The 27,053-nt window shown below is 42.7% G+C and overlaps 1 protein-coding gene and 1 long non-coding RNA gene across 4 annotated transcripts in view; one reads left to right on the top strand and one right to left on the bottom strand.

Annotated features, from left to right (window-relative positions):
• The window catches only part of C18H7orf31 (chromosome 18 C7orf31 homolog), a 42,649-nt gene extending 34,518 nt beyond the window's left edge, over window positions 1-8,131 (bottom strand). The window contains exons 1-2 of the mRNA XM_021078695.1: window positions 7,771-8,131; window positions 7,002-7,159 (exon numbers count right to left, since the gene is read on the bottom strand). Coding sequence (XP_020934354.1) covers window positions 7,002-7,135 — 134 coding nt within the window. The 5' untranslated portion in view covers window positions 7,136-7,159; window positions 7,771-8,131. The remainder of the gene's footprint in view (window positions 1-7,001; window positions 7,160-7,770) is intronic.
• LOC110257556 overlaps window positions 8,328-27,053 on the top strand; it is a 46,977-nt gene continuing 28,251 nt past the window's right edge. For 2 of the 3 annotated variants that reach the window (XR_002340341.1, XR_002340340.1), the window contains exons 1-2: window positions 8,328-8,410; window positions 11,679-11,800. This is a non-coding gene — a long non-coding RNA (uncharacterized LOC110257556). Of the gene's footprint in view, window positions 8,411-11,678; window positions 11,801-17,132; window positions 17,830-27,053 lie in introns of those variants that run through there. The other variant, XR_002340339.1, reaches the window with a different exon arrangement.

Below are 27,053 nucleotides of genomic sequence, written 5' to 3'. Positions count from 1 at the left end.
TATAGCTCCGATTTGACCCCTAGCCTGGGAGCTTACATATGCTGCAGATGTGGCCCTAAAAAGACAAATGATGATGACGATGATAATAAAGTTATTATTATTAAGTCTATAATAAACTGGTAATCTATCACCGAGAGATAAACAGGGCAATGTACTAGAGTACAAAGACCATTGATTCACCACAGTTTCTACAGATCCTCATAGACAAGGACTCTGGCACACTCACCACATTATCCCCAGGATACAGCATAGGACCTTGCAAATATATGGTACCCAACCAATATTTATCAACTAGGTGGCCTTCCTTGAGAGCAGACAATGACACAAAAATCTTAGAAAGGGAACCAATTGTACTCTGGGTTAAATTTTCTTGGAGAAGGTGAATTCTATTTCTATTTGGCTGTTTTGATTTTCCCAGAAAAGACTAAGCAAAACAAAACAAAACGCTGAAAAGAAAAAAAAGCAAAGCATCTTCTTAAAAGCAACTCATTGTTAATAGGACCGAAAGGGAAGCCAGGGCTCCATAGAAAGAAAATAGGATCCAGAGGTTAGAAAGGTTATGGAATTGAAAATTCCTGACAATGTTGGCTCCAGGATCCTTCTTGGGAAAGGACTTGCTTTGTTTAATAAAATATTTTGTCAGGCTTCTTGGTTAAGAGACAGAGGCTCTCAAGTTCAGGTGTTAGGACTCAAGCAAGCCAAGATTTATTAAGCTGTTGTGCAGTGGGAGGGATTCAGTTTTGCTCTTGAGAGAGGAAGACAAGGGGAAAGAGAAGGAAAGGGCTAAGAAGAGAAATCAGCAGGCTGGGAAGGGAGTGCACTGGGTGAAAAGCCAGTGAGAGAACTCTGGTGACAGCTGGGTAAAGAACTTGACAAATACAGAAGCTTGTGGCTAATAAGGGCTTTTAGTTGCAGATTAAATGGTGTGATGGGAATCTTTCTCCTGACCCCTACCTGATCAGTGAAATTTGCCAAGCTCACAAATGCTCTGAATGGATGAGGTTTCTGGAGGAAACTAAACAATGACTGAGTTTTCACACCTAGGTCAAAATGTTGTCCAACAGAAGCCATATATATGGAACCCGGAACCCAACATCAGCAATGACCATCCTCCACCCCCTTCCTGGGAATTTGGATACATTTTGAGGAAGGCTTTGGATTTTTAAAAGGCATGGAATAAAGATTTGAGTGGAATTTATCTAGATCTTAAGGGCTGAGAAGACAGAGTTAAATTTTGGGCTATATTAGTAGAGCTGATACAGAATTCTGGACTTTGCGGCACAGCAGAGAAGAGCTGTGTAAGAGGGGAAGCAAGAGAGAAAGATAAAGACAAGATCCTGCAGGGCCTTATGGGCCCTTTGGACTGTGCCATCGGAGCAGTGGGGGGCCAGTCAGACACATGGGAAGGGAGCGTGGGGGTGGGGGGGCTGTGGGCTGTGGAGCTGTTTTCTTCTTTGTACCAGTACAGCCCTTGGCTTAATGGAAGCCCCCCCCCTGTAAATATCTGCTGAACGGAATGAAGACCTAACACTCAGGATTGTCTCACACACGGAATGTATTATCTCATATAAAGTCACTAGATCAGCTATCCCATAGGCCAAATCCAACCTACTGCCATTTTTGTTGGTGAAATTTTATTGGAAGGCAGCCTTGACCATTCATTTATATATTAGCTATTGCCTATGGCTGTTTTCACCCTACAACAGCAGAGTTGAGTAGTTTGACAGACCAGACACTGTAGAGCCTGAATATTTACTATCTGGCCTTTTTTTTTTTGGTCTTTTTAGGACCGCACCCATGACATATGGAAATTCCCAGGCTAGGGTTGAATTGGAGCTGTAGCCGCCAGCCTACACCACCGCTCAGAGCAATGCTGGATCCTTAATCCACTGAGCGAGGCCAGGGATGGAACTTGCATCCTCACGGATACTAGTCAGATTCGTTTCTGCTGAGCCACAGTGCGAACTCCCTATCTGGTCTTTACGGAAGTTTGCCAACCCCTACAACTAGCTAGTCAAGGAGAATCTGGTGACCACTGGTCTGGGGTGCTGAAAAAGAGATGTGGGCCTTCACTTCTCAGACCTCTGAGGTATGATCTATGACCATGATCAACAGACCCAGTTTGGGGGGCATGACAAGTGAAAAATATTTAAACACATTTGATTAATGACAACTGAAGCTTTAATACCTAAGTTTCTAAAGTTAAATTAGACGAGTCGATTTCTCAGTATCTGACCCTCATATATTATACCAGCCCAGGAAAATGAGCCGGTAGAATCTGTTAATCAATCATTTGGGTTGGCATTCATCTAAAGCCAGTAAGTTGTAAGAAACCATTTAAAATAAAAGGCAAAGCAAAAGTAAGTCATATTTCTCTTTTATTTTCGGGTCTGACATTTCCTCCCTTAGCTTTAACACTTTACCACTAATAGCATTTATAGAAGGAACTGATTACGTATTGAAGTTTTAGGATTAAATAATTATAAAGCTCAAATAATATATGTGTCCATTTATAGAAGGAACTGATTACATATTGAGGTTTTAGGATTAAATAATTTTAAAGCTCAAATAATACATGTGTCCATTTATAGAAGGAACTGATTACGTATTGAAGTTTTAGGATTAAATAATTTTAAAGCTCAAATAATACAAGATAAATAATAATATATTATTAGTGCTATAATCTGTAGCCACATAAAATTCATGTTTACTTGTTTTATTAGAGAATATGTTCCCCATGGATGAATCAATATCTTCCTTTGGAGTCACTTTACAGAATTTTGACTCAGAGGGGCTGAATTTAGCCAGTAATTAACAGAAAGCATGATTAAAGGAAAGCTCAGAACAAACATAGTCTAATTTTCAGGCAGGAAGCTAAGAGTCAAAGAAAATTTCAGAAATCAGAAAGTAATGGAATAAATCCAGGAACAAAACAGGAACTCATATTAAATCTTAAGCAGTTCTCAGGGCACTTCCTTAATTGATGTTTACTTTCCTAATGAACTAGGAAACTTGCTAGAGGTAGGGAGACATCAACTGAATGGAAAAAGGAGGTAGGTATCTGTGATCCTGAGTATCTATAGCTGCCATTCTTAAATTTTCAGTGGAAGAAATATAAAAGAATACACCTGCATATTAATTATTTTGTTTTATTTTTTTTTTAGGGCCGCACCCATGGCATATGGAGGTTCCCAGGCTAGGGGTCGAATTGGAGCTGTAGCTTCTGGTCTATGCCACAGCCACAGCAATTCCAGATCCAAGCCAAGTTTGTAACTACACCACAGCTCACGGCAATGCTGGATTCTTAACCCACTGAGCAAGGCCAGGGATCAAACCTGCGTCCTCATGGATACTAGTCAGATTCATTTCTGCTGAGCCATGATGGGAACTCCTGCTTACCAATATTTTTAAAGGAGATCAAATAATTATACATAATAGTGACTTATACTTGTTTCAGAATATATCAGTGAAGAAAGTAACTGAAGCACAAAGATTAACTTGCCCTTGGTCAGTGGATAAACCAAACCACAATCCTGGTTTTCTTATGGTTTTCAGTGCTTCCTGCTAGCCCGGAGGTTTTCAAAATAAGCTGAAAAACTAAAAATGCAGATTTAAGACCCCACTCAGACCCAGTGAGCCAGAATATCTCTAGGTAGAGCCTGGGAATCTGTATTTTCAGAACACTCCTCATGTGATTTTGATGTACCCTGTAATCAGACCAATGCTGGCTAATGATGGAATTAGACATTGCCTATTCTGGAATGAAAAAAAGCAGGAAATCATTTTGTATCTCTGTTAAAATTGCCAAATTAGTTCAAAGGACACTGTAATATTTCAAAAAGACATCCCTTTAAGGATATCCATGTTTAGAAAATTAAGCTGCTGACAGCTAACGTATGCTAAGACTCAGGTTCATCCCTACCATTGTGAAGTGATGCCTAAAAGCCAAGAGTTTTTGTTTTTCATTGTTTCGTTTTGCTTTAGAAATATCTTGAGGTTTGAGTTGGGAGCCATAGACCCTGAACCTGGTCTGAAAAAGTAAAGCCTCAGCACTGATAAATCCAAGTTACCAATATTATCCTGATGACACTGTCCAGAGCAGTTCAGAGGAACACCGCCAAGAGTGAAGGGAACTTCTATTTCGGTAAGCTGCCAGGATGCTTTTTAACATAATTTTTTTTTTTTTTTGTCTTTTTAGTCCCTGCAGCATATGGCGGTTCCAGACTAGGGATCAAATCAGAGCTGCAGCTCCTGGCTACACCACAGCCACAGCAACACTGTATCCAAGTTGTGTCTTCCACCTACACCACAGCTCATGGCAACGCTGGATCCTTAACCCACTGAGCGAGGCCAAGGATTTAACCCGCAACCTCATGGTTCCTAGTCGGATTCATTAACCACTGAGCCACCACGGGAACTCCCCAGATGCTTTTTGAAAGGGAGTTAAATAGAGGGGTTCTGAGACTACATGATCATCCTAGCATTCCCATCGGGGATCTCAAAGGAAAGAATTCATCATATGCAATAAAATGGAAAGTAAATTTATTAATTAGGAGCTGGGAACATGATTTATAAATTATTTACACAGAAATTTAGGTTAGTTTTAAAATTAGGGAGGGAGTTCCCGTCGTGGCGCAGTGGTTAACGAATCCGACTAGGAACCATGAGGTTGCGGGTTCGATCCCTGCCCTTGCTCAGTGGGTTAACGATCTGGCGTTGCCGTGAGCTGTGGTGTAGGTTGCAGATGCGGCTCGGATCCAGCATTGCTGTGGCTCTGGCGTAGGCCAGCGGCTTCAGCTCCGATTAGACTCCTAGCCTGGGAACTTCCATATGCCGTGAGAGCGGCCCAAGAAATGGCAAAAAGACAAAAAAATAAATAATAAAAAAAAATAAATAAATAAAATTAGGGAAAAAAACCTTTCTTATTTTTTCATATAAAGAGTATGTTTACAAATTGTACTAGATTCATAGAAGTCTGATCAAGATGGTGAAAACTGCAATGCAAGAAGAAAGTCTGTTGAGAACCACTGTTTGGTTTGGCAGACAGAAAAAGAGAGATAAGAGAATCTGTGAACCCTTGAGGGGCTACTATGATGAAGATAACACCCCACCCCCAAAAAAAAAAGAGTTTCTGTCATGGCTCAGCAGTTAACAAACCTGACTGGCATCCATGAATCCATGAGGTTGCAGGTTCAATCCCTGGCCTCCCTCAGTGGGTTAAGGATCCGGTGTTGCTGTGAGCTGTGGTGTAGGTCGCAGACACAGCTCGGATCTGGCGTTGCTGTGGCTCTGGTGTAGGCCTGTGGCTATAGCTCTGATTAGACCTTTAGCCTGGGAACCTCCACATGCTTCGGGTATGACCCTAAAAAGACAAAAAAAAAAAAAAAAAAAAAAGAATGAAGATAACATTATTCTTATTTCCCATAGCTTTAGAGGGAAGAACCAGGGTCAGCAAATGGAAAGAGGAAAAATATGCTTAGCAGAAAGAAAATTATGTAACAATCAGGCACATTAAAAAATTCATTGGCCTACCTGTGTGGTAGTGATGTCCCACTTTGGAAGTGTTTAAGTTGAGGCTAGGTGACTTCTTGTCTGATTTCTTTCTGCTTTTCTTTCTTTCTTTTTTTTTTTTTTTTGTCTTTTTAGGGCCACACCTGTGGCATATGGAGGTTCCCAGGCTAGGGATTGAATCAGAGCTATAGCCACCAGCCTACACCACAGCCACAGCAACACAGATCCAAGCTGGGTCTGCAACCTACACCACAGCTCATGGCAATGCCAGATTCTTAACCCACTGAGCGAGGCCAGGGACTGAACCTGCATCCTCATGGTTCCTAGTTGGGTTGTTAACCACTGAGCCACAAAGGGAACTCCCAATGCTGTATTATTAACTATAGTCATATTACATCCTCACGACTTATTTATTTTATAACCGGATGTTTGTACCTCTAAACATTTTTTTTTAAATGAGAAAGACTTCTTAAATGAAAGATTTGACTATGTGAAATTATAAAACAAACAAGTAAAAGCAAGAAAACTATGACATAGGCTATTTTTCACCAAGGGTGTTAGATTTTTTTTTTCCCCTCAAAATGATTCAAGTAAATACAGTGCAGAAAAGCTGGCACTGTAAGATTTTGGAAAATTATTTATTTGTATCTGTTATTTCATAAGTAAAATGGGGAAGTAACAGTACCTATATCATAGGGCTATTGTGAGTATTAAAATAGTTACTACATACAGGAGTTCCCGCCATGGCTCTGAAGAAACGAATCTGATTAGCATCCATGAGAACACAGGTTCCATGCCTGGCCTCATTCAGTGGGTTAAGGATCCGGCATTGTCGTGAGCTGTGGTGTAGGCTCAGATCTGGTGTGGCTGTGGCTGTGGCACAGGCTGGAGGCTACAGCTCCGATTTGACCCCTGGCCTGGGAACCTCCATAGGCTGCCAGTGAGGCCCTAAAAAGACAATAAAATAAAATAAAGTAATTACTACATACAGAGCGTTTGATACACCGCCAACACAAAGTAATCACTCAGTGTATGCTAAATGCAGTTTTGGATGTAATCTGTAATTAATGTGTTACAGGGAATTTGGTAAGGCAAAAATTTAGAGAACAACTATGAATAACAGATTCTAGGTTTATTTTTGAGCAGATGGTGTTAGGAAATGATAGGGGCCCATACACTGCTCTTTATAAAACAAAAGATGTTTGATTTAAAGATTGATTTACAAATGAAGGTACAGATCATTCTAGCGTTCTAGAATGTAGTAGATACATTTGATATTTGCCTTTTAAAAATATACACTTTTTACTTCTCGTCAAGTTTTGACAGATGTGGACACTTCAAGGCTTTGTTAATTGTCACGTTATGCTTTCCCTAAGATGTGATTAAACAGAAGAAACCTATAACCATCTATACTTTCTCACATAATAAAAAAACACTCTAATATATTAAAACCCTTGTGAATTGTTCGTTTTCACTGGTTTTTGTCTTACCTGTTCTCTGAGGCAGTTGGGCGAACAACTGTTTGCAGTGGAGTGTGCAATTCATTGGAGTAAAAGGTGTTTGACAGTATGTCAGCTCCTTCAAGCTCCCTGCAGCGGTAGGGCCTGCCATGAATTACCTCCATGCTTCTTGGCTAAAAAAGCACAATCTGTAAAAAGAAAAGGAGGCGCACTGGTTAGGGAGTCAGTTGAATCGGTCCCTATCACACTGACCCAACCTCAAGGAAACACGCTTTGTAGGGCTAAATCGGTCACCGCAAAGCTGCACAGCAATCACGGGCTTCCTTCCGCACAGAGAGCCGGGCTGTGGCCCTCTGAAGCGTCTGGTCAGTAATAAATAGCAACTTAAGTCCTACGGCAATGAATTTCAACGGAGACAAAAGCACAAAATGAAAGATGCAGAGTCTGAACACTACGTGAGTGACAGGGAGGCCCATACAAGGCCTCTCCCTTGCAGACAAAGATCGAAATTCAATTCTTGCTTCAATTCTAACCTCAAGAAAACTCGGCTTATTCCCCACCCTGCTCTTTTTAAAAAGCAGGGAGACTCGTCATGCAACAGAATCAATGGCTGTGTTTCTAAAGTCTTCAGGGATTCTGAACAAGAAGTTCTTTGCAGAGAGGTGGCGAATCCTTGGTGTCTCATGAGTCGGACCCCAAAGTGAGAGGCCCACCCCTCCCTCCCGGAGGGGGAAGACACGGGTGCGCCTCCGGGGCCCTCAGCGCCCTGCTGAGCCGAGCCTCGGGGATTCGGACGCACCTGGGACCTCAGCCTGGCAGCCGCAGGCAAGAGCGCCTCCCCTGTCCTCCCGGGAGCTGGCGGGCCTCTGCCGGGTGTGGAATTTCGCCGCCGTCCGCACCTGCGGCCCGGGGGAGCTTGCGTGCAGGTGCGGGTGAGGGAGAGAGAGGGACCGCGGGCAGGCCTGGGGTGGGGTTGAGGGCGCCTGTGACGGCGACCGTGACCGTGGCACTAGGTAATGCATTCTTGGGTGACGGGCTTCGGGGAGGCGGCTGGCTCCTTGAGGTTTCGGAAGAAGTCAGCCCACGAGCTCTCCGACGTGTGAGAACTGGAAGCCAGATGGAAGGTGGACGAAGAGGACTAAACTCCGGCCCCGAGGGCATCCAGGCTCCTCCGCGGCCGCGCCCCTCGCCCCCACCCCAGACCTGGCCCCCACCCCAGACCTGGCCCCCACCCCAGACCTGGCCCCCACCCCAGACCTGGCCCCTCCTCCAGACCTGGCCCCTCCTCCAGGCCTGGCCCCGCCCCTGCCCTGGCCCCGCCCCCTCCGCCCGCCGCCTCTCACGCTCCTTCGAGGGCTTCCGGTTCCAGCGGGTCTTGGGCCCGGGCGTCCTCTCGCGTGGACAGGGCGGTAGAGGAGTGCGAGGCCCGGGAGACCTTGGTGAGGCGGGACCCTTCGAGGCACCCTTATTTCTTGCCCCCGCCCCATGGGGAACAGTGTGGCCTAGACCAGGGTGGCAGTGACAGGACTCAGCATGCGTGTCCCCTGGATGGCACCTGGCGGAGCCAAGGCTCTCCCTCTCCTGGGTGGGTGTGGACACGGCAGTGGCCCTACCCAGTCCCCGAGGACCTAGCCCCGCTGCCATTACCGAAGTTCCCCGCCCCCCTCCCGCCAACACCCTCCAAGAAACGAATTTTTTATTTTGTTTGGCGTTTTAGGGCCGCACCTGCGGCATATGGAGGTTCCCAGGCTGGGGGCGAGTCAGAGCTACAGCTGCCGGCCTCCACTGCAGCCACGCCAGATGCTGCGTGTGTGACCTACACGACAGCTCACTGCAGCTTCGGATCCTGAACCCAGTGAGTGAGGCCAGGGATCCAACCGAGACCTCATGGTTCCCAGTGGGTTTCATTACCGCTGCGACCCTACGGGAACTCCAGAGAAACGAATTCGAACCACGTTTCTGTGCCTGCAAGGCCGTGAGTTTCTTTCATGGCTGGAAACGGGGCCTCTGAGAAGAACCCGGAGGTGGGAAGGGTCCCTTTGGGGGAGAGGCTGAAACCGCCTGTGGGAACCCAGGGGAAGATGGGGGTGAGAGTGCCCGCCTCTGAGAAGGGAGGTCTAACAGCACCTGCTTTACAAGTTTTTGATCAAGCCCCCAGTGGGTTTTCATTTCATGCTGTGCCTTCTGGGCGAGTGTCAGCTGACTTAAGGGAGACGGAGCGGGCAAGGCGGTAGTTTTGTATTCCTCGTCTGTTTCTTGTCTCTGCACCTCTTTCCGACTCCTGTAGTTATCACCACCAGCTAAGCCTGGAAGAGTGGATTTTCCTGGAGATAGAGTTGTGAAGTAGGTGAAGTTTGACCTTCTCTTTGACCCCTTTAACATATTTTTTCAAAAATTTCTCTGTGGAGGTCCACCGTAACCTTTTTTGCTGCTCCAGTGTTTTCAGGACGCCTCATTATCTTATCAAACCTGCCCATTTTATGAACTAGCCTCCCAGAGCTTTCCATCCTTCACCTTTTCCCTGTTTGATTTTCCTCCAATTTCTTCTTGGCTTGATTCTTCCTGAGAGGTAATATCTGAGTGTAATAGGTTTAATCAGGGATATCTGGTGGAGCTGTGTCACTAGCCATGTGTTAGATATATGGATAAGTAACCACAAGCTGCTTCCATGGATGGTTGTGATAGCAGGGAGGTTGAGGCAATTCCAGCTTATGTGACCAGGGTATATGGTGACAGCTCCAGGTTCTAGTGGGTTTGACTTTTTTTTTCAGGTCAAATGAGTGTTAAGGGTAGGAAATGTAATTATTTTACCTTTGTTTTTTTCAAATAAAATTTACAGGTAAGAAAAAAATTTGTTGCCAGATTTTTATAAAACAATTGTTCTCTTGGGAACTGCTTTGCCATCCGAACGGTTCTCAGGGAAGTCAGGATTGGGCCTATTTGACCAATACTCCTTAGCCTAGGTTTTTATGATTTAACTCACACTGCCTCTGCCATCAGGTGATGTGTATGTGACCCCCCCAACGACATAAAGTAGCCTCCTACCCAGGTGCCCTCAAAATGATTGACTTCTCAGGTGTATCATGGCCATCATGGATCAGTAGCCTCAAATCACCTTTCTACTTCTCTTGCCACATATTGACTTTTTTTCACTACCTCATTTACCTTAATGGGTTTCTTGTTTGCTTTTTGCATCACTGGAAATCCTTCTAGCAGGGAAGTTGATTTGGAAGTGAAAAAAAAAGTGTGCTCAAATAATTGTGTCATGAGTTGACAAAAATTCCCAAACCACTAAAGCTAGACCTTTAACCTTTAAGAAAATAATATGCAGGAAATACATGATAAAGTAAAGCATGAATTATACTCTATAACTTTTTAATTTTTTTAAAATTTTAATTTTTGGGCTGCATCTGTGGCATATGGAGGTTCCAGGCTAGGGGTCCAATTGGAGCTACAGCTGCTGGTCTACACCACAGCCACAGCAGTGCCAGATCCGAGCCTCGTCCGCAATCCACACCACAGCTCACATCAATGCCGGATCCTTAACCCAGTGAACAAGGCCAGGGATCGAACCAACAACCTCATGGTTCCTAGTTGGATTTGTTTCCACTGCGCCACAACGGGAACTCCAGTAACTTTTTATTTTTTTATTTTTTTTATTTTTTATTTTTGCTATTTCTTAGGCCGCTCCCGCGGCATATGGAGATTCCCAGGCTAGGGGTCTAATCGGAGCCGTAGCCACCGGCCTACGCCAGAGCCACAGCAACACGGGATCCGAGCCGTGTCTGCAACCTACACCACAGCTCACAGCAACGCCAGATCGTTAACCCACTGAGCAAGGGCAGGGACCGAACCCGAAACCTCATGGTTCCTAGTCGGATTCGTTAACCACTGCGCCACGACGGGAACTCCAACTTTTTATTTTTTATTGTTTTTTAAAAATGATTTTTATTTTTTCCATTATCTAAACTTTTTAAAAGGATGTTATAGAGACCTTTAATCAAGTGGCACTTGATAACGGATAAGATAAAGTTTTGAGGGACTTAGTACTTCTTGGCAGTTTTAAGTATTTTTATTTTGATTTTTTCCAATTTAAAAAATTTTTTTTATTTTACGGTTTTAATTTTTTCCGTTATAGTTGATTTACCGTGTTCTGTCAGTTTCTACGGTACAGCAAAGTGACTCAGTAGTACATATATATATATATATATATATTCTTTTTCTCACATTATCCTCCATCATGTTCCATCACAAATAACTAGATATAGTTCCCTCTGCTATACAGCAGATCCAGTTTTATTGATATAATTGACATAGCAGTGTTTAAGGTGTCCAGCATAAAGACTTGATATACCTATTATGAATATACATGTAAGTGAATAAAGGAAAGCCTCACTCAAATGGAGTTGGAAAGCCCTAAGTGGGAGGTTTTACACACACAGTGCTTATCACAAATTACTTTTCCTAGCCGGAAAAAGCTTAATTTACATACCCCAGTAGGAAGAAAGATTTTCAGCCGATGAGAAATTGCTGCAACCCTAAAATCTCCAGTGAACTTTCAGATAGCCCCGCCCCACTTCTTCCTTTGCTGCATACAAGAACACGCCTTCCTTTGTTCTTCAAAATATGGTTTGCCATAGTTTCCATAGCCCAAGTTGCAGATAAGCTTGATTTTGCTAGCTAAACTGTTCCCTTGTTATTGTAAAGGTTAACGTTACTGGCTCTCAGAAGGGGAATCTGAAGGAGATGAACCCTGAAGAACCACTGATGCCTGGAACTGTGTGTGGTACCCACGGGATCCCTTTGTGCTCGTCACTTCCTTTGGTTCTGTAAGTCTCTCCGATTCACTCTGTCCTTCTGCTTGAGATCTCTGAGTTCATAGGCATCTGTTTTTGCTTTTGCGAAGGCATTGCCCTTTTGGGTACTCATTGGTTTTCTGACCCTCTGGTTTTGAAATATGGGATTCCAGTCTTCTAAATTCTCTCTACACGGTTTTCCTTCTGGAACCTCGGCTGATTTTAATGTTCAGTAACTATGGTCCCTTCTTATATGCCCATTTTAAATGAACCAACTTTATCAAAAATAACTGAGAGCTTCAGTATTCATTATGGGGAACTTTTGACCTCTCCAAACTTGTTTTTCTCAGGATGGAAGACCATGGCTCTAAAATTAAACTAACTGAATAGGATGTGTATTTTAATTGGTATCTGGAGACATCCAAGTGCATGCAAAACTCTGAAAATTGCCTCTTTACAAAGTATTTCTAAATTAACCAAGGCAAACAAACAATAATAAAAAAAAGACTTCCAAGGCCTTTTTCTCCTTTTCCGTTCTGTCTGAAACCATATTCCTCTTTTCCTTCTGCACCATCCCCACCTCTGTGCCCTTGTTTCCTCATTCCAGTCCTCTCACTGAACTCTTTTTTTCTGCCTCTCCCTCTCCTGCACCTAATAAAACCTGCCCCTTTAAAACCAGACCCTCTTGGAGTTCCCGTCGTGGTGCAGTGGTTAACGAAGCCGACTAGGAGCCATGAGGTTGCAGGTTCGATCCCTGGCCTTGATCACTGGGTTGGGGATCCGGCGTTGCCATGAGCTGTGATGTAGGTTGCAGACGAGGATCTGGCATTGCTGTGGCTCTGGCGTAGGCTGGTGGCTACAGCTCTGATTAGACCCTTAGCCTGGGAACCTCCATATGCCACAGGAGCGGCCCTAGTAAAAGGCAAAAAGACAAAAGAAATTAGACCCTCTAGGGATCTAAATGCTAAACCCTTCATTTTTTGTGTTCCCTGGACTAAAGCAGAACTATGCACCATAGTCAGAGATTTTCCGAAGTAACCGAGGATCCCCACAGGTTTGCTTAGGACTTTAATATAGTCATTCAAGCTTACTTCTGGTTCCTCTGGCTTATATAATCTAATTCATATGCTTGTCGATGAAGGCCAGGCCCAACACTGGATGAAAAAACTGCTCATTGGGATGGTCCTGAGAAGTCTTTAGAATTACTATCAGGAGACAGAGAAACCTTTGTGATTTGATTATGTGCTCAGCCTCAGGGAATTGGCAGGTGACTCTATTTGGCAATTACTAGGGCTTTCCCAAAGTCATTTGATTGGAATAAGGCTCAGGCTTGTACCCAGAAGCCCAGTGAGCCTGTGCATGGTTATCATAGCTGGCTCTTAATTGTCTTTAAAGAAAATTCTGGTCTTCCTTTAAATGTTGAGTCTACTTGGGTAGCCTTTATGTTCATTAATGCGCTGAACCAGAATCTTTTCTTTCTTTTTTTTTTTAAATTCTTTTCAGGGCCACACCTGCAGCACATGCAAGTTCCCAGGCTAGGGGTTGAAACAGAGCTGCAGCTGCCAGCCTACGACACAGCCACAACAACTCGGGATCTGCTCTGTGTCTGCGACCTACTCCACAGCTCACTGAAACGCCAGATCCTTAAACCACTGAGTGGGGCCCGGGATTGAACCTGCGTCCTCATAGATAGCAATGCCAGATTGAAGCTGTATCTTTGACCTACACCACCACTCACAGCAATGCTGGATCCTTAACACACTGAGTGGGACCAGGGATTGAACCCCCATCCTCTTGGATACTAAGTTGGATTAGTTTCTGCTGAGCCAAAACTGGAACTCTACAGACTCACTATTATTAAACAGCCGCTGCTTTGGAGTACGGAAATGGTTCAAATAGTAGGAGTCTCAAATAATTATCTCAACAGATTTCTGTGTCTAAACCTATCCCCTCTAAGAGATACTCACCCTTTATCCCTAGTTCCTCTGGCTCTCTTCATTTATAGAACTGAGACTTCTTAGAAAAATATCACACTGGAGTTTCTTTCTGCTGAAAGGGAAATAATTCTAGAATTTGATTCCAGCAACCAGAATAGCTGACCGAGTGAATCAGAATACCCTTCCACATCTTTTATTTGCTCTGGCAGCACTAGAGCTAATTCTAAGAACACTAATCATTTGTCCCTCATGGATCAGCAGCCGCCTTCCTTATGGGCAAATTTCTCAACCGATAATGACAGAATCCACAGTGCCCCTCCTATTAAGATCCAAACAGGTTGGAGTTCCCATTGTGGCTCAGCAGTAATGAACCTGACTAGTGACCATGAGGATGAGGGTTCAATCCCTGGCCTTGCTCAGTGGGGTGAGGGTCTGGCGTTGCCGTGAGTTGTGGTGTAGGTTGGTGGCTACAGCTCCAATTCAGCCCCTAGCCCAGGAACTTCCATGTGCCTCGGGTGTGGCCCTAAAAAAAAAAAAAAAAAAAAAGACCCAGGAGTTCCCATTGTGGCTCATCAGAAACAAATCTGACTAGCATCCAGAATGTAGGTTCAATCCCTGGCCTCACTCAGTGGGTTAAGGATCCAGTGTTGCCATGAGCTGTGATGTAGTTTGCAGATGAGGCTCGGATCTGGCGTTGCTATGGCTGTGGCGTAGGCTGGTGGCTGTAGCTCTGATTGGATCCCTAGCCTGGGGACCTTCATGTGCCACAGGTAGAGCCCTAAAAAGACCAAAAAAAAAAAAAGAATCCAAATAGGTCTCTCAAAGCCTCTTGCCAGAATTAATCAATATTCTGTAAATACCCTCAGGGTATTAGCCTAATAATAGAAGACTGTAAGACTCAGGGCCTCATTCCCGCCACACCCCTACTTTACCTGTAAAGAAGCCCAGTGGCTGAAGATGGACATTTGTCCAAACTTCTGAGTCATAAACAATATTGTCATCCCTTGTCACTCTGTGTTCCTAATCCCCATACTTTTATTAGCCTCCAACACCAGTGAAAAAAATTTTTGCCGTAATTGAAATCAATTAATTAGCCCCTTCTTTAGCATCTCTGTGGATAAAGCTAGTCATAGCTCTTTGCCTTTATTTGGAAAGGACAATAATACACCTGGACAGTGGTGCCCTGGGGTTGTACCGAAAGTTGTTCTTACATCTCACAAACCTTAAAAGCTCATTTAGGTAATATAAAATTTCCTGGAGGCTCTATTTCATTTCAATATGTAGCCTTGCTTCTCTGCTCCCCCTTTCAGCTCTTCTCACAGGAGAAAGCTTTTAGCCTCAAAGGGACATAACCTCTCTAAGGAGAAACTACAGTTTGTTCAAACCCAAGTTTGCTGCTTGGGGCACCTGATATCAGAGCTGGGGCTACACCTGGATCCAGATAAACTTTGTGGCATCTTGAACTTAGCAAAACCCCAAATCAGATGTCACCCATATAGTTTTCTGGGGTTGGTTGGCTTGTATCCAAACTAGATTCTTAACTTTTGTCTCATGATCCAGCCTTTATGTGCCTTACGAAGGAACACCAAACCTGACTCTATTACTTGGGAAAATCGGGATGATGTAACTTTTAATATGTTAAGGGAAAGCTTGAAAAAAGTCCCTGTCTGTGGTGACTCTAATTATCAACTTTTCCTTTTCCTCTTCATACATGTGGAGGAAAGTGCTTTTGGAGCCTTTTCCCAGAAGCACGAGGACCCCCATTGCTCCATAGGGTGCTACAGTCAGGAGCACAGTCAGCAGACAGACCTTGTTGCCTTCACCCCCCGCCCCAGCTCTCACCTCAGGCCCTTCCAGCCCCATCCTTTTGGTTAAAGCAACTGAAGAAAGAGTCATGGGATTCCCTGTGATAATTTTTTTTTTTTTTGGTCTTTTTAGGCCACACCCACAGCATATGGAAGTTCCCAGGCTAGGAGTCTAATCTGAGCTGTTGCTGCCAGCCTACGCCAGAGCCACTGTCATGCCGGATCCATAAACCACCGAGTGGGGCCAGGAATGGAACCTGCATCCTCGTGGGTACTAGTCGGTTCGTTACTGCTGAGCCACGACAGACACTCGCCTGTGGTGATCTTGACCTTTGTCTGCCATACAGTAGAAATGCTCCTGAATTCTCATTACACTCAACACTTTCAAGCCGCCGTCTCACCTTCTACAAAATCCTCTTGCTAATTGCACCTCATGTAATTTGCTCTTGTGACCGTAACGCCATCACCCTTCTTTCCTCCTCTGAAGACGATTCACCTTGTGACTGTTTGATCACCTTTTGACCCCTTGGGATGATGTATGGAAAATTCCCTTGACTAATGCTGAGTTTTCATGGTTTACTGATGGTTTTTATTTAAAGGATGAAAATGGTAAATACTGTACTTCCTTTGAAGTTATTGAGGCAGAACCTTTGCCTTTGGCTGCCTTGGCACAGCCAGCTGAGTTCTGCCTTGGGCTTGCACTCTAGCTAAGGGCAAAATCGCAGACCTTAGTTGATATGCTTTTGGGGTTGCTCACAACTTTGGAATGCCATGAAAATAGCAAGGTTTCCTTACTCTAATAGGGTTAAAATTTAAAATGGCTCTTGTGTCCAAAATTTATTAGATGCCATACTCCTATCAGCTGTTTTGGCTATGATTAAGGTCCCAGGGCATTCTAAACTCAGTTCCCTGGAGGCTGAAGGAAATCACTCTGCTGATATTTCCACCACAAATGCTGCTTTCAAAGGAACCAACAACCAAACCTCTTTTATGGTCTAAAGTGATGTTTCTCCTAAATGATCATAGAGAAAAATTGACCAGAGGTGCCCAACAGTTGGCCCCAGAAAAGGGAAAACAATATTGGGAATCGAATAACTGCTGGTGCTATAAAAAGAGAACTCTGGTTTGGACCAACTAGCAATCCATTCTTACCAGAGACCCTAAAATTCCCATTACTGACAACTGTACAAGTATGTGACCATTGGTCTGTGGATAAAATGATATTGTTTATGAATCAGTATTGGGGAAATATTAATAAGGCTACATGAAGTGCTTATTTTGCTTGTCCCACCTGTCTAAAACATAGTCCTAGGGAACCTGTCTGCACTGCCCCCAGACACTTTAAATTGTACTATGGACCATTCGAGTTGTGGCAAATGGATTTTATATAGCTCTCCACTGTCTCATGGCTATAAGTGTTTTAGGTTTGTTTGTTTTCCCACTTGGCCAGAGCCTTTCCATGTAAATAAACTACTGCCTCTTCTGTGGATAAAATACCATTTGGAAAATTTAACCCTACCTATGACCACTGGGGGGCCAATTTTACATGTTGAATATTATAGCAAGTCTGTGCTGTTTGGCCAGTCCCACAGCATTTTCCCAGTACTTATTATCTTTCTTCAGGACTAGTCAAATGAACAAGTGGTGCCATCAAAACTCAATTGACAAAATATGTGGAAATCCTCCAAATACCTTGGCCAAAAACATTGCCATTGGTTCTTCTAAATCTCAAATCCACCTTCACTGAAACTCATAAACTCTCACCCTTTGAGATAATCGCTGAGTGCCTCGAGCATCTAGCTGCTGCTTCTTTTTATCCACAGCCAATAAAAAGAGATGATACTTTAGTATTACAGAGTGTATGCTTCAATATTATGGGCACTGAAAATAACTGTGCTTCAGTAGAGCAATCTTTTCATACTGTGGAGACCAAGACCTCAAAACACCACACTTTGTAGCCAAGAGGTTTTGCTTATTAGAAAAGACATCTCCACAAAGACTCTTTTCAACTGCATTGGGAAGGTTATTATAGTGTTACTGACCAGTTCCTGCATTGCCAAACTCAAGGAGTTGACTCCTGGATCTCTGTATCTCATCCAAAGAAGCCTACCCCTCCTCCCATCCACCCTCCCTCAAAAAGGAAAGCCCTAAACCCTGACTAGACCTTACTCCAACTGGTGACCTCAAATTGAAGGTTTCCACAAATTGAAGTGGATGAGAGATGAAGTAAACAGCTTTCCCAAGGTGACTGGACCAGGCCTATGCACCATTTTCTCACCATTGCTTCTTACCTTATTTTCTTCCTCTCTCCTTGGAAAGATAGTGCTTTGTCCTTTTTTTTTTTTTTTTTTTTTTTTTTTTTTTGGTCTTTATAGGGCTGCACCCATGGCCTATGGAGGTTCCCAGGCTAGATGTCTAATCGGAGCTGTTGCTGCTGGCCTACGCCAGAGCAATGCCAGATCCAAGCCGTGTCTGCAACCTACACTACAGCTCACAGCAATGCCGGATCTTTAACCAACTGAGCGAGGCCAGGGATCGAACCCGCAACCTCATGGTTCCTAGTTGGATTCGTTTCTGCTGCACCATGATGAGAAATCCCTGAAAGACAGTGCTCTTATCCAAATGCATTTCCCAGTCTGTTGCAAAAAAGAGAAACCTTTCTGATTGTTGGATCTGTCACTCTGATTTGTTCATGATGTCAAACACCCTTTGGTCTTACTGTAACCAATTTTTCTTTAATCCTGAATGTCATTGTTAATTATACCCACATGTATATTACCTGTTATGTTGTTATGACTGGGTGTCCTCATACCTTATTTCAGTCTTTCCCCCAGTCATGATGAACACCTCCACCTTTGTCGGTTACACAACCTTCACTCCCCCACATTCTTTTTCTAAATACAGTCTGCCCCCATGCACCCAAAGGAAATACAAACAGGCTGACTCTTCTTTGCAAGGCTTTTAGAAAGAACCCCTTTAAGATGGAATGGTACCTCACAATGTTATTCCAGTTCCTCTTCTTCCTGGCTTGAAAAGGCAATCAGGAAATTACAGCTAATAGGTTTATCAATAACCACACCTTAGCTGGAGTGCTCTGTGCTATACTTGCAGGTAGTAAAGGCTTCAAGGTCCTTTAGTGTCCTTGATTTTGTCTCTCTATTGTCTTTGGGTTTCCCCAAGAACTCCTTCTTAAATAAAATCTACACTTTGCGGGTCTTTCAGATACTGTTACTATTATATTAGAGCTTGTTTATTTGTTTTGTTTCATTTTTGGCTTCTTCATGGCATATGGAGTTCCTGGACCAGGGGTCAGATCCAAGCCACAGTTGCGACCTTCACTGCAGCTGCAGCAACACCAGATGCTTTAACCTACTGTGAAGGGCCAGGGATCGTACCTGTGTCCTCGTGCTCCAGAGACACTGCTGATCCAGGTGCGCTGCATCGAGAACTCCTATGTTAGAGCTTGTTGGTATAGTGGTAAGGCGTGGGGCAGGCAGTGCTCTATAATATTATGATTAAATCTCAGTCTTATAGTGGGCCTCTGTTCCTGGACTGTGATCTTTACAAGGGTTTCTTAGCTCCAGTCCCCTCCCTCACCACCCTCCCAGATGGGATAAGCCTCTGGTAGTCTTTTCTCCTAAGGAGAGTAGGCCTTCATTATGAAAAACAATCTGGGCATATTTTTATTTTATTTTATTTTATTTAAAAGAATTTTATTATAGTTGATTTACAATGTTTTGTCAATTTCTGCTGTACAGCAAAGTGACCCAGTTGTGCATATATATACATTCTTTTTCTCACATTATCCTCTGTCATGTTCTATCACAAGTGACTAGATGTAGTCCCCTGAGCTATACAGCAGGATCTTATTACTTATCCACTCCAAATCCAACAGTTTGCATCTACTAAGCCCAAATTCCCAGTTCATTCTGGGCATGTTTTTAAATGATTTCTGTTTCCCTACCCTTGCCAAAACCAGGAAGAAATGTTTCTTGTTCTTTATTATGAGAACCTGGTGGGGTTCTTGGAGGTAAACCACAAAAGAGAAAACGCTCTAAGACTACAGCTTCCAGAAGTTTTTCACTCTCATTCTAATCTACACTTAGTTTCCAGAAATTCATCAAAGTTATTATTTGTTACCACCAGTTTATGGCTCTGCTCCAGAAGCTTCTGTTCCAGGTAAGCAGATCTCAGCTGTAATTTTTTGATTTTACCTGTCTCTTCAGGTTTTAGGATGATAGTTTGCCTTCTGATCTTAATTCTCTGATAGGTCCAAGAAAAGTCATTTGTTTTCAGTTCAGATTTTTGCTTGTAAGGACAGGATTGATAATTCAATCACATGTCAGAATTGAAACTAGAAGTCTATTTTAAAACATCTTCCATATTAATTTCATACCCACTGGCTCTAATATATGGGTAATTTCTGCTTCATTGCTTTATCTCTTATTAGGTACTTTTTTTTCTTCTTTGTATGTGTAGAAGTTTCATTGTCCTATGGACATTATCGATATAAACTGTAGAAGCTTTGGATTATGTTATAACCTCTAAAGAGTAGTGAGTTTTGTTCTTGCAGATATTTAAATTACCAGCATATTACCTTGATTTTGTTGAGGCTTGGTTTTAGGATTTATTAGGGTGGGTCTTTTCCAATTTTGCCCCTACTCCTAGAGCATGGACTTTTTTTTTTTTTTAAACAATACTTATTTTTTTTTAATTTTTAAAAATTACTTAATGAATTTGGAGTTCCTGTCATGGTGCAGCAGAAATGAATCCAACTAGGAACGGTGAGGTTGCAGGTTCGAACCCTGGCCTTGCTCAGTGGGTTAAGGATCCAGCATTGCCGTGCGCTGTGGTGTAGGTCGCAGATGTGGCTCAGATCTGGTGTTGCTGTGGCTCTGGCGTAGGACGGCACCTATAGTTCCAATTCGATCCTTAGCCTGGGAACCTCCATATGCCTCGGGTGTGGCCCTAAAAAGACAAAAGAAAGACAAAAAAATTACTTAATGAATTTTATTACATTTATAGGTGTACAACAATCACCACAACCAAATTTTACAGCAATTCCATCCCAAACCCTCAGTGCATCCCCCACCCCCCAACCTATCTCCTTTGGAAACCATAAGTTTGTCAAAGTCTGTGAGTCAGTATCTGTTCTGCAAAGAAGTTCATTGCGTCCTTTTTTCAGATTCCACACGTAAGTGACAGCATTTGATGTTGGTGTCTCATTGTCTGACTGACTTCACTTAGCATGATTATTTCTAGGTCCATCCATGTTGCTGCAAATGCCGTTATTTCTGTCCTTTTAATGGCTGAGTAATATTCCATTGTGCATATGTACCACATCTTCTTGATCCACTTCTCTGTCGATGGACATTTAGGTTGTTTCCATGTCTTGGCTATTGAAAATAGTGCTGCAATGAACATTGGAGTACATGTGTCTTTTCAAGTCTTGGTTTTCTCTGGATAGATGCCCAGGAGTGGGATTGCTGGATCAAATGGTAGTTCTATTTTTAGTTTTCTGAGGACTCTCCATACTGTTTTCCACAGTGGTTGCACCAGTTTACAATCCCACCAACAGTGTAATCAGATTCCTTTTTCTCCACACCCTCTCCAGCACCATTCTGGAAACCACCTCCTAGTGGTTTTGATTTGCATTTCTCTAATAATGAGTGATGTTGAACATCTCTTCATGTGTTTCTCGGCCATCTGTATGTCTTCTTTGGAGAACTGTCTGTTTAGATCTTCTGCCCATTTTTGGATGGGGTTGTTTGTTTTTTTGGTATGGAGCTGCAGAAGGTGTTCATCAATTTTGGAGATTAATCCCTTGTCAGTCAATTCACTTGCAAATATTTTCTCCCATTCTGTGGGTTGTCTTTTCATTTTGTTTAGGGTTTTCCTTTGCTGTGCAGAAACTTTTGATTAGGTCCCATTTGTTTATTTTTCTTTTTATTGTCGGTATTCTGATAGGTGGATCTGAGAAGATGTTGCTGTCATTTATGTTAGAGAGTGTTTGGCCTATGTTTTCCTCTTAAAGAGTTTTGTAGTATCTGGTATTGTATCTAGGTCTTTAATCCATTTGGAGTTTATTTTTGTGTATGGTGTTAGGGAGTGTTCTAATTTCATTTTTTTCCATGTGGCTGTCCAGTTTTCCCAGTACCACTTGTTGAAGGGGCTTTCTTTTCTCCATTGTATATTCTTGCCTCCTTTGTCATAGATTAGTTGACAGTAGGTGCGTGGGTTTAATTCTGGGCTTTCTATCCTGTTCCACTGATCTTTATTTCTGTCTTTGTGCCAGTACCATATGGTTTTGATGCTTGTTGCTTTGTAGTATAGTCTGAAGGCAGGGAGCCTAATTTCTCCAGCTTCATTTTTCTTTTTCAGGATGTCTTTGGCTATTCTGGGTCTTTTGTGCTTCCAAACAAACTTTAAAATATTTTGTTCAAGTTCTGTGAAAAATGTCCTTGGTGATTTGATAGGGATTGCATTGAATCTATAGATTTCCTTGGGTAGTATAGTCATTTTGATAATACTGACTCTTCCACTCCAAGAGCATGGTATGTCTTTCCATCTATTTGTGACATCTTTGATTTCTTTCATCTGTGTCTTATAGTTTTCAGAGTACAGGTCTTTTGTCTCTCTAGGTAGGTTTATTCCTATGTATTTTATTCTTTTGGATGCGATAGTAAATGGGATTGCTTCCCTAATTTCTCTTTCTGATCTTTCATTGTTAGTATATAGAAATGCAAATTCTTAGAAAAGTACAATCTTCCAAGACTAAATCAAGATGAAATAGAAAAGATGAACCGACCAATCACAAGTACTGAAATTGAAACTGTGATTAAAAAACTTCCAACAAACAAAAGTCCAGGACCAGATGGCTTCACAGGAGAATTCTATTAAACATTAAGAGAAGAGCTAACACCTATCCTCCTGAAACTATTCCAAAAAATTGCAGCAGAAGGGACACTCCCCAACTCATTCTGTGAGGCCACCATCACCCTGATACCAAAACCAGACAAAGATACCACCAAAAAAGAAAATTACAGGACAATTTCGCTCTTGAACATAGATGCAAAAATCCTCAACAAAATACTAGCAAACCAAATCCAACAATACACTAAAAGGATTGTACAGGAGTTCCTGTTGTGCCTCAGTGGAAATGAATCCGACTAGGAAGCATGAGGTTGTGGGTTTGATCCCTGGCCTCACTCAGTGGGTTAAGGACCTGTGGTGTAGGTTGCAGATGCAGCTCAGATCCTACATTGCTGCGGCTATGGCATAGGCCAGCCACTGTAGCTCCAATTCAGTCCTTAGCCTGGGAACCTCCATATGCTGTGGGTGTGGCCCCAAAATGAAAAAAAGAGAGAGAAAAAGGATTGCATATCATGATCAAGTAGGATTTAGCCCAGGGATGCAAGGATTCTTCAATATCCACAAACCAATCTGTGTGATACACCACATTAACAAACTGAAGAATAAAAAACCATATGATCCTCTCAATAGACTCAGAAAAAGCCTTTGACAAAATCCAACACCCATTTCTGTTAGAAACCCTTCAGAAAGTGGGCATAGAGGGACCCTACCTCAACATAATAAAGGCCATATATGACAAACCCAGAGCTAACATCATTCTTAATGGTGAAAAGCTGAAAGAATTCCTGCTGAGATCAGGAACAAGACAAGGATGTCCGCTCTCACCACTACTCTTCAACATCGTTCTGGAAGTCCTAGCCACGGCAATCAGAGAAGAAAAAGAAATAAAAGGAATCCAAACTGGAAAGGAAGAAGTAAAACTATCCCTATTTGCAGATGACACGATACTATACCTAGCGAATCCTAAAGACTCTACCAGAAAACAGAGCTCATCTGTGAATTTGGCAAAGTCGCAGAATACAAAGTTAATACACCAACATCGAATGCATTTCTATATAGAGCATGGCCCTTTAAAAAGGAGTCTCACCTGACTGGCCAGAATCTTCACCAGTCTCTCTCCTCTAGCTGGGCCTGAACTCCAGTGACCCCAGCACAGTCAGCGTCCAGAATCCCTATCTCTGTTTGGCTCTCCTCTTCTAAGCTCCCTAGAGTCTTGCTATGTGTTTGAGAGCCTATCCCCACCCCCACCCCTGCCCATAGTGTTCTGAGTCCAAGATCTGTGGGTCTTCTTTGAACTTCTGGGATTTGATAACTCCTAACTCCTACTTTTTCCTCTGCTTCCCTTGCCCTGGGGTATTAATCTGCTTATTGTCATTATTTTTTCTATTCTCCTTTTGCTCACTGAGGCCTTTAATATCAGTATAATCAGTTTACTATATTAAATTTCTTCTGCTGAAATGCCTAATTTGGTTTTTTTTTCCTAACTACACATATCACACCATGTGTAGTTAGGAAAAAAATGTTGAAAAGAAACAGAGTGAGACTTAAAGTACCATATCATTTATTTAAATTAAACATGGAAATAATGATGCAATCAAGATGGTGACATTGGTCGTTGCCAACTTCACTTCTCTTCACAAGAAGCTCTATAGACAAGACGCCTTGAGAAGATACCAGAACCTGGGAGTGAGGCTGAAGCACCTTCACACCCACAGAGACTGAGAAGAACCACATTAGAAGGGTAAGAACAGCTGCTACACTGCCCCTTCGTGGCTGGCACAGTGCCACACTGTTAAGTGGGCCCCACAGCGGAGCCCACCCCAATTGCTGAACAGTTTGTAGCCTTGCCGAGCAGGGAGCCCCATGAGTCACCGCACCCACTTGCAGAGCATAGCCTGCACTCCTCTTGATGAAGAGGGAATCTGGACTGTGATCTTGCCTGACCTCAGAGTACAGCCCCACCCGACAATGGCCCTCCCACCCAGCAGCACTGACAGAGGCCTAACTAATCACAAAACCCAGCCTGTAGCCACTCCCAACTTCAGGGCACGGCCTATGGCCTTGCCTGATCCTAGAACCCAGTCTGGGTCTCTATTGGCCTGTGAAGCCCTGCCTGCAGCCCTGCCTGAAGAGAGTTCTGTCAGTAGCATCCACTGGAAAGCACACCCTGAGACCCCATCTGATACACAGAGTAATGGAGCAGAATTGAAAGCCCAGACATAAACCCATGCAAATATGGTCAGCTTATACTACAGGAGAGCTAAGACTATTCAGAGGGAAAAAGATACTCTGTTCAATAAATGGTGTGAGGAACCCTAGATATTCATAAGGAAAAGAATGAAACTGGACTCCTATTTATACCACTCACAAAAGTTAACTTGACATGGATTAAAGACTTAAATCCAGTTTCACCTGAAACCGTGAAACTCCTGGATGGAAACACAGGGAAAAACTCCTTGACATTGGTCTGGAAACAGTTTTTTAGATGATAGCAAAAGCACAAGCCACAAAAGCAAAAATAAACAGATACACAACAAACTAAAAATCTTCTGCCCAGCAAAAGAATCAACAAAATGAAAAGGCAGCCTTTGGAATGGGAGAAAATATTTGCAAATCATATGTCTGATAAGGGGTTGATAATCCAGTATAAGATCCAGGAGCAATTCAGCAGCAAAGAAATCCCAAATAATTTCATTTAAAAATTGGCCACGCACCTGAATGTACATTTGTTCCAAAGGAGATATTTAAGGTACGTGAAATGGTGTTCAACACTACTCATCATCAGGGAAATGCAAATTAAAACCAAGTGTTATATGACCTTACACCGTTAGAGTGATTATTATAAAAAAGACAAGAGATAATAAGTGTTGGCGAGGATGTGGAGAAAAGGGAACCCTTGTGCAGGTTGGTGGGGATGTAACATTGGCATCGCCACTGTGGGAAGCAGTATGGAGGTTTCCTCAAAAAATTAAAACCAGAACTACTGTGTGATAGAGCAGTCTCACTTCTGAGTATACATGTATCCAAGGGGGCTGAAATTACCATCTGGAAGAGGTCACTCTTCTCTGCGTCCATTGCAGCAGTAGTTACAATAGCCAAGAAATGGAAACAACCCAAGTGTCTGTTGATTAATGAATGGATAAAGAAAATGTGGTATATCTATATCTATATAGAGAATTTGAGTATCAGCTTTTGTGTGCGTATTTTAGTCACACACATCACTTTATCAATATATGTCATAAATAAGTACACAACTACACATGTTGGTGGTAAAATATGCACATTAAAATGAGAAGCAGGGAGTTCCCTTGTGGCACAGTGGGTTAAGGATCTGGCATGGTCACTGTAGTGGCTAGGGTCGCTGCTGTGGCTCAGGTTCAGTCCCTGTCGGGAACTTCCACATGTGATGGATACAGCCAAAAAAATGAGAAGTATTGGAGTTCCTGTCATGGCTTAGTGGTTAACAAGTCCGACTAGGAACCATGAGGTTGCGGGTTCGGTCCCTGCCCTTGCTCACTGGGTTAAGGATCGGGCATTGCCGTGAGCTGTGGTGTAGGTCGCAGACACAGCTCGGATCCTGCGTTGTTGTGGCTGTTGCGTAGGTCGGCAGCTATAGCTCCGATTAGACTCCTAGCCTGGGAACCTCCATATGCCGCAGAAGCGGCCCTGGAAAAGGCAAAATGACAAAAAAAAAAAAAAAAAAAAAAAAAAAAAAAAAGAAAGAAAAAGGTATTATATATTTATATGTACTTCTTACCAAGTGTCTTCCTTTTCCCCCTATTTATTTAGTCCATAAAAATTAATTGAACAACTACTGTATGTCTAACACAGGGGATGCAGAGTTGAAAATGTCTGCTTCCTGATTCAGAAAACTCTCCTGTTTAATAAACTATTGGCTTCCAAAGTGAGGTTAACTATCACCAAGATGGCATAAGATGATCCACTAGAGCATGGAAAAAATGTTAGAACTTATATACATTTTTGTCCCAAATTTCTGTTTTATATTTTATACTGAATTCTATTATTTCAGTACAATAAAAGAAGGGTATGAGGAAAAAGGCTCTCATATTTTTCAAGGAAAAACAAATTGGTACAACATAAAAGGAAGGCAATTTACCAACATCTATCAAAATTATGACTCTAGCATTTTGGCCCAGGAATGCTTCTAGGAATTTTTCCTACATGCATGCACACATAGGGCTTGAAAACGTGCACAATAGGGCTCTAAGGCACACAGAGATTATTCAGTGTAATGTTATATGTAACAGGAAATGATTTGACTTAACTTAGACGTCTACCAAATAAATTATGTTATTTCCTTGCAAGGGGATACCAGGCAGCCATTAAAAAGAATGATGACACTTTTTATATATTATCTTGTAATAACCTCTGAGAAAAAAAAGTGCTGAACAGTTGTGGGGCCGTTTAAGTAGCAAATGAAATCAATTACATGTTTTCTTATGAATTATATGTATAATGTATTATACACACACACACACAACCGTTCTTATATATGCATGGACTATTTCTAGAAATAGACAGAAGAACCTGGCCACGTTAGTTGACTTTGAGAAGGGAAGTGATAACTGGACCTCGAGGGAGGGAGGTGTTTCACCCTGCTTCTTTTTTGCACCTTGTGCATTTTGAACCACAGTGCCTGTTTTTTGCAGT

Source organism: Sus scrofa, chromosome 18 (genome assembly GCF_000003025.6).
Source record: "Sus scrofa isolate TJ Tabasco breed Duroc chromosome 18, Sscrofa11.1, whole genome shotgun sequence".
Taxonomy (NCBI): Eukaryota; Metazoa; Chordata; class Mammalia; order Artiodactyla; family Suidae; genus Sus; species Sus scrofa.
The sequence above is the reverse complement of the archived record's forward strand: the minus strand, read 5'-3'. Positions and strand labels throughout refer to the sequence as shown.